The 8,439-nt window shown below is 43.7% G+C and overlaps 1 protein-coding gene across 1 annotated transcript in view; it reads left to right on the top strand.

Moving 5' to 3' along the window:
* Window positions 1-3,053, top strand: part of adra2b (adrenoceptor alpha 2B) — a 4,768-nt gene extending 1,715 nt beyond the window's left edge. The window contains 1 exon segment of the mRNA XM_072681127.1: window positions 1-3,053. This exon segment is cut by the window's left edge and continues 70 nt beyond it. Within this exon segment, the coding sequence (XP_072537228.1) occupies window positions 1-941 (941 nt within the window). The 3' untranslated portion in view covers window positions 942-3,053.
* The last annotated feature ends 5,386 nt before the right edge of the window (window positions 3,054-8,439 follow it).

The following is an 8,439-nucleotide window of genomic DNA, read 5'->3' as shown; positions in this document are numbered from 1 at the left end:
GCCTGATCATGATCCTGGTCTACATGCGGATTTACCAAATCGCCAAGCAGCGCACGAGGTGCCCTCCGGGGGAGCCGAGGAAGGAAATCCCCGCCAGTGCAGCGACCCCTCAGCACAAACCAAGGGCTCTTCAGAACGGCAGAGGAGATGGCGCAGGTACTCCTGGCACCCCTCAGACCAAACCAACTACGCCCCGACCTCCAACTCTTGCCGTGCCTCAAGCAGAGCCCCTGCATACGGGGAAGCAACAGCCAGCCACTACTCCGACCGCCAACAACCTTCTGCCCCCTCCTTCGCCTTCTTGTACGGCGCTGACCCCTGCCTCCCCTTCTTCTCCTCCGGGACCTTCCCCATCCCTCTCACCCTCTATCTCCTCCATCCAGAAGCAAGACCCAGCCCCCAGCAAACCCAACAGGTGGAGGAAAGAGAAGAAGGCCGACAAGAAGCCCGACAACAACAACGGGGAAAGCTCGACCTCCGATTCCGACACAGAGCAGGGAGGGATCGGAACGGAGATGCCCATGACGCCAAGCGGTGAGCCCAACGCTGGGATCCACTCTCCTGCCACCATCCAGAAATACAGAGACATGGTTGCCACGGCAAAGGGCACCAGGCTGGCTTCCCGGAAGTCCAAGCAGGATGGGACGCCCAACTCAGCCCGCCGCAAGGCCATGGTGAACCGGGAGAAGCGCTTCACCTTCGTGCTGGCGGTGGTCATCGGCGTGTTTGTCGTCTGTTGGTTTCCCTTCTTCTTCTCCTACAGCCTGCAGGCCGTGTGCCCGGATACCTGCACCCTCCCCGAACCCCTCTTTAAGTTCTTCTTCTGGATTGGCTACTGCAACAGCTGCCTCAACCCTGTCATCTACACCATCTTCAACAAGGACTTCCGCAGAGCCTTCAAAAGGATACTCTGCAAAAACACCAAGGGTACATTCTTCTGACTGACCGCTTGTCTCAGATAGGCGATCGGCGGAGGTACAAGAACCTGGAAAACTGTGTACTGTACGATTTTGGTTTTTGAAAAAAAGCACAATGACTTCATTGTAACGGTGTAAATAAGGGGCTTTTTGTTCAGCCCTGCAAATCAAGGACAGCATGCAACGGTGAAGCACATTATAATGTGCGTCAAGTGACAGCGACATGCCATTTTCTCGGGGCATAAAGTCCCTTTATGACAATGGATTCCTGGACTTTTGCAGGACGTTTACTACATACCAGGACTCTTTAACCAGACGCACAGCAGAGAGAAAGTGAGAGCGCGAGAGAGAGAGAGAGAGAGAGAGAGAGAGAGAGAGAGAAATGAGATCTCAACAGGACCAACAGCCAGAAACTGTCCTGTTTTATGGAGGTTATGGTGCACCTGTGAGGAAAACAAAGCAAAGGGAACACAGTGTAATGGTGTTTTCCCTTTTTTTCGCCTTTCCTAGAATACCTGCCCTCAGGGATAGCACAAGCGTGGGTTTCTGTTGGGGTTTCAATCCAGCCAGAGTCTTATTTTATCCCCGCAGAATTCTCAAACATCACAGAGACACACTTACACTTACAGATCCTCCACACTGATACGTGTCGAGCTTTAATTCTAGAGTGGAAAGAAATCAGAAAACAAGGGGAAGGAAAAACAAACGCCCTTGCGGCGCACCTTGCCGGGGGCCTTGTGTATTGAGCCAATTGATGTTGGATTCATAGAAGGAGCCTAAAAGCTGTTGGTTGCAGATGACACCGGTGGGGGTGATTCCCCTGCCATGCCCATCTCCTCTCTCCTTTCCTAATGCAGGCATGCTCGCTGAATACAAAGCACCGACCGAGGATCAGCAGAGGAACGCGCCATCGTCCGTCCTTCCTTCTCCAGCAGGTTATCTGGGCTGACCGAGGCCGCCCGGCCTGCTTGCTGATCTCACCAGTGTGGATGCAACTGCTGAGGTAGATAAGGACCACAAAAAAACAAAAACTGAACATGCCTGGTCCATGCTCAGTCATGGACACAGCTTTTACGAGGCTGGGGATATAGAATAGGGTCTTACACTGACCTCTTTTAAGACTGGTCCTGACTCTGGTCTTCAAGATGCCAGAAGAACCAGAAGAGCAAAGGGGCGTTACTGACTGTGGTGACTGTGGTGGCGAATCAGGGCAATAAGGACCCTTCCTGATATCTGGAATTGTTGGAATTTCTTTTGTTGGTTTGTTTGGGTTCACTTTTCACTTTTCTCTCTCTCTAAAAAACAAGAACTTGGGATTTCTGCCATAATCGAAACTCTTGCACCCTCTAAACCGTTGAACCGTTTCAGCAGGGTGATACTTTGGGACTAAGGGCTGATGGCAATGACACTTCCTATTTCATTCTCTGGTCGCTGTCACTTATTTGACTGATTGATTGCTGCGTGTGTGTGTGTGCGAGTGCGGTGTGTGTAGAGTAAGAGTGAGTGAGTGAGTGTGCGAGAAAGAAACTGCACTTATTAACTGACCGAGCGAGTGTTGTGTGCGATTGCCTCATGCGCGAATGCGGATGCGTGCTGCGGACGACTGAGTGTGCGAATGGGGAGGCCGCGTACCGGGATGGCGTTTACTGGTTTACTTCCCGCGATACCTTGCGGCCCGTGCAGTGTGAAGACCCCCATCCACCCCCACTTCCCGCTCCATTGGCAGTAGATGAGTAAATGGACACTGTGTGTTTCAGTAAAACAAAGGTCGGCATGCCTTCTCTCAGCCAGCTGGTGCCAATGCCTTTACTCCAGCTCCTTCTTGTGCCAATGCTGTTCCATGTTTGGCTGCTAAACCGTGTTCTCTTAGACAAACAGCAGAAAAGCGCTAGGTTTTAGGCCCAATGCTCGTTTATTTGGCCCAGGTGCGGGTACAGCTTGTTAGGCCTTTGGAGATTAAAGGTCGGCGGGGGCGAAGGTCTGTCGAGACTATGTCATGACTATGTCGAGAGCTGTGAACAATTTAGTTTTTTGTATTATTTATTTATTATTTGCCTGTTTCTGTTTGGCCCATATCTTTTTCTCTCTCTCTACATATCTATATCTATATATATATTTATTAACGCCAGTTTGTTATCATGCATTCTTTGTTTTCTTTGTTTGTAAGCTGATGCTGGGGATGGGGAAAGGGAGGGGGCGGGCAGCTGCAGATGAAGTTGGGGTGGGGGGATGAGGGTGGGGCTAAAATCCAAAATGCATATTTAAAATTGTTATGTAAAAAACCTAGTACTTGCCAGGCTATAACTGGTATATACATCATTTCACAGAAGAGTCTTAAGAGTCTTAAGCGATTGTTACTTAACCTGAATGCATCTGTTTGGGGTTTTACTGTGTCGGGACGCCGCGTCTGGACTGCACTTTTTCCAAAGCTTTGCGAAGTTTCACGATCCAGACCGGTGCCTCCTTTCTCAGTGTCGTCTGGATTGCTTTTTTCTCCAACTATTTGAAAAATAAAGCCACTGAATTCTGCGTGCCATTCGAATCATTCCTATTTAAGGAGGGCACATCCTGGGGATATGGGGGGTATCTGAGAGAATAGGCAGCCAGTTAGACAGCCTTCATTGCAGCAGCTGTGGAAAATGATGGACTGCATGACTGTGTTTTTTTTTTTTTGTACCCCTGTTGGATTGTGTATAGGGAGATGACCGTGACATCAGAGGCCCCGGGGAGATTCGATCTTCCGGTGGGTTAGATAGCGACGGAGGAGAATGGAGGCAGTGGAAAAGGCCTTTCCAAAGCTAGAATCAATTTGTCAGCAGATCTTTGTTGCGGAAGCCATCCGCCGTCCTGCCTCGAAGCTCTTCCGACTGTGGGCGATTATGTGGGATCTTCACATATGCTCGAACGCTGCAATTTCTGCAGCAATCGCAGGCCTGATTTCCATATTCATTTCAGTGTAAGAAAGCCAGACGGATGTCAGAATGTGGCAGTTTGACGAAAAAAAGAATATCTGTATTTAGTATCTGTGTTTGGAAAGACTGAGCGCAGCCGTGGGATGATTGCAGTGTGAATTAGCAGTAGGAGCGAATACGGTTGGTTAAACTCTCCAGCTCCTTTAAGATCAAGGTAGTTACTAAGTACAGTTTTATTTATTTATTCAATTTATTCAACCATCCATATTTACATATCCTCCCTCTGCTCCACGGAGCATTCACGTCCTCTGAGGCGAGAGGCAGTTACACATCCCAAACTGTCACCATTCATCTGAGAAGCACTTGAAAGAGTGGTTGCTCTCTTATCATGTTTTGGAATATGACTCAACAGTGTCTGCAATCGGGGTCTACACTCTTACAAATAAAGGGGCTTCAAACGCTTCTTTGAGGGATGCTCACAGAACCCTCCCAGGCTACATGCTCATACATGGGTGGAACGTGGGCTAGGTGGGTTCCAGGTGGGTTCCTGGTGGGTTCCAGGTAGGGTTTGAGTGGGTTTGTACATGCGTGCACACATTTGTACTGAGACTCTGTTGGACTTTCTAAATGGGCCCCATCGCGACAGCCCACCTTGTTCTCATATGGGTCTCATCTAGGCCCCATGTGCCAGTGTACAACCCAGACAGCGTCCATGCTTAACCCCTCCTGGTCCCATCACTGACCCTGGTGTGCATCCATACGAAGGGCCAACATGGAAGTCGAGGATAAAACTTTTTTAGCTCCCAGCTGGGCTGCTCTTTTACAGGCCCCAACTGGACATGTAGTCTGGGAAGCATCCTTATTTTTAGGGGTATCTAAAGGTAAAAAGGTTGAAAATTGGTCAACAGTATGGTATGATGCAGAAAAAAATTTACACAATTAAATATTAAATTTGATCATATTTAAATGTATTTTTTAAAATATTAAATAATATGTCTAATTTAAAATTGTCCTATTGTTGTAGGACTGCTGAACATAGTTCTAATATTTTCAAACATTTTTAAGTCTTCATTTATCTTTTTTTCGTTTTGAGTCATTTAACTTGTGAAAGTGTCAAATGTCGTTTCTTAAACTAAGCTAAATTATCTGGTTCCTTCATTCAGTAACAAGCGATTGAACTGGGTTTATTCAACTAAAAAAAAATGTAATATTTGAGTAGAATAAATAAAGTCCTTTCTTGTTAGTTATTGTTAGTCTTTTTTATTTTATTTTTTTTAGGATGAACAGATGATCCACTTCTTACAGTGGAACAATCAATCAGTTAGACAGTCACCCCACTCTAGAGCAGTAAAACTACATTTCTGTGACCAGGAAAAGGTCAGTTTACTAGTTTTATAGGTTGTACATTCACAGCTCAGAGTGGCACAACTGTCTAACTGCCTGATTATTAAAAAAAGAGGAAATCATAAGTTCATCATAAGGTCAGGAGTCCCCTAGTGTTTGAGTAAGCTTGACTATACAACTGGACAGCTGACCTAACTGAATTACAGAACACAAAAACATAAGTCTGGGAAATTTTTAACTACAATAAGACAGGATGATTATTTCTATGTAAACAAATGATTTTACATTGTATAGCTTTAATTACTGTCCACTGTCCATAACAGGACAGAATATTATAATATTAAAGAATATTATAAATAAGACAAGCAAAAAGGTTTCAGATTTATAAGTAAAGTATAAATAATATATGCAGAAATAACAACAAATATAAGTACAAAAACAGCAAAATAAACACAACATTTACACAAAATACAAAGGAAACGTACAATACAGACACAACCAGTAGTTTACTGTTATCCTGGCCAACGGTAGATCACAGCGCTCTTTTACCAGCTGGCATAAATAAAGCCTATGCTAACATAGCTAGTTTGCTAGTTTAGTTAATGTCTTTGCTGCAGTGATCTAATGAGTATTTTTAGAGGGTGATACTGTTATAAGTGGCCAAAACATACAGCTATGATAGTGTCTGAAAGCCTAAGCCACTCCAGCTTTGGGAAAGACACTCGGCTTTATGGGAAATGTAGTGGTTATTATAGCATGTCCTGTAGTTCTGCTCAGCAATACAGGATAATATTCATTATAATGGGGCACAGCAACATTTTACTGGAGCATGTAAATTGGGTCTAATGGCGCCACTGTCCAATGAAAACCATGTATCTCCATTTTTGTAGCTCCCTGTAGCTGTTCTGTCCACGGTGTAAGTCATTCTGTCAAAAATGGACCAATAGAAATGCTTTAAATTACCTGGACTACCTGGACCGCATATATATATATATATATATATATATATATATAATTTTATTTTTTGTCAATATGGAAGAAAAAGTACCTTCTGAAAACAGGTAAAGTGCAAAAGTATCAGCCCATAAGCTCATCCAGTGGTGAGTTCCCTGTAGAACTGTAACTTCTGAGCACATCCAGCATCTGTCAGCATTCAAGAACTGAAGCATGTTCGACTCCATTGTTCTCTTGTAGGATCCTTTTGGTCTGAAATATGGAAAAAGTGCTGAAGCAGCAAGCCGAGAGGTGTGCGCCACAGCAAAGCAGATCTGAATGGAAGTCTTTAGGGAACCAATGGCATTGTTCTAAAGAACGTTTTTTTAGAGTGTTTTTCAGCACCTTCCTTTTTGTGAGTAAATGGCTAAAGTGGGCCTGAGATAAAAGTAGATTCCTCACAAATATACGGTACGTGAGTAGGAGTGAAAGTAATGCGGATGGAAATTACTCAGGAAAGTAGAAATCCATCCAACTTTCATATGTAACTAGTCGCCACCCACCTCCACCGGCTCCTTCCGGCACTGTTGGGAATTAATATAGAGGTATTTGAGGCCGTAGACGTGCCTGCCGTCTGTCAAGATCTGAAGACCACATAGAAGTTTAAGGAATGACAATGAAACCCAGAAACCTGGTATTCAGAAACAGTCTCAATAACACCTTTCAGTGTATGCTATATGGTCAAAAGTATTGGGACACCTGCTCAGTCATAGTTTCTTCTGAAATCAGGGGTATTATTATTATTGTTAGAGTAACTGTCTCTACTGTCCGGGGAGGAAGGCTTTCTGAGGTCAGGCTGTTGGATGATGATCACTACCACATCCTCATCCTCATCCGCACCCACCATCATTTCAGAGAACACTGGAGTTACACTGCACCACAGCTCAATGCTGAGGGGGCTTTATACCCCTCTAGCCCACATCTGACCTGGCATCAGGCAGCATGGTGCTTCATGCTTCATCTGCTCCACACAGACACATACACCTTCACCAACTTAAAGTAGCTGAATGCATTCATTAGAAGGCATGTCCACAAACATCTGGCCATAGGGTGTGGCTTTCACTATCTTGGGCTGTTCCTACTATATTCTGCACCATATTGATTTCTAAAGGTGTGTAACCAACCATAGTCAACCTCATTACCATAATAACCCCCACATACCCAATTACAGAACTCATTTCCCTGCTGATTCGTCTTCCAAAACATGATACATGCTTATAAGCTCTGTCACGCTCTGTTGGAGTACTGATATTTTATTATACGGAAACTGCAAGACATCGGACGTTAAGATCAGATGATGGGAACACAGATAAACCATATCAGAAGAAAGTGCCAAAGGGTTTTTCTTGGGTTGCTGCCATAGAAAATGTGCTCTTGCTTCCTTAAAGAGCCTTTAAAGAACCATTTGTTGAAGCTTAAGTGTAAAGAACCTTTTTGTTAATTAATCAAATGAATTTATTGAGTATTTAAGTTGTTATTTAATGTACAAATAGTAAAAAAGTGACTTTGATTGGGGTGATGATGTGTGTGTACCCACCCGGCAAGAGCGAGGACAGTTATGCTCACTCAGGCTCTGGCTGCTGATGGCAGGCAGCATGACCCGGGGTATAAATCAGTGGTCCTCGGGTCATAGTGGAAGCGCCGGACCACTCCACAGAGAGCTGCACGCCCTACAACGTGGCTATTGCATTTCGCACATCGGGATGCCGATGCTTAATGATCTGATGTGCTGAGTCCTCCTTTAGGATCAGTGTGAATACAAGTAAACTTATTGAATAATTAGTAATTACTGAATAATAAGTAGACACTGAACAATTAGTAGTTAGTAAACAACACATAGATACTGAATAACTAACAGGTATTGAATAATGTGTAGGTACTCAATAATGAATAGTTACTGATACATTTGTGCTTATTTGAAAACGAGTATTTACTGAATAATTAGCAAATACTGAATAATAAGTAGCTACTGAACAATTAGTAGTTGTTATTAAAAAATATGAATATGAAACTGAATCATTAATAGCAACTGAATAATTTACTAAATTGTATGTACTTTAATACTTTATTTAACTAAGTACTAAGTACTTTATTTAATACTTAATTAATTACGTAATTACTACACATCGAATAATTGGTCAATTACAAACCATTATCAATGATGTGATGTGCTGAGTCCTCTTTTAGGATCAGTGTGGTAGTGTTTATTTAGCGAAGTACTAAGTACTTCATTTAATACTTAATTAATTACGTAATTACTACACATCGAATAA

This window comes from Salminus brasiliensis, chromosome 6 (genome assembly GCF_030463535.1).
Source record: "Salminus brasiliensis chromosome 6, fSalBra1.hap2, whole genome shotgun sequence".
NCBI lineage: Eukaryota > Metazoa > Chordata > Actinopteri > Characiformes > Bryconidae > Salminus > Salminus brasiliensis.
The sequence above is the reverse complement of the archived record's forward strand: the minus strand, read 5'-3'. Positions and strand labels throughout refer to the sequence as shown.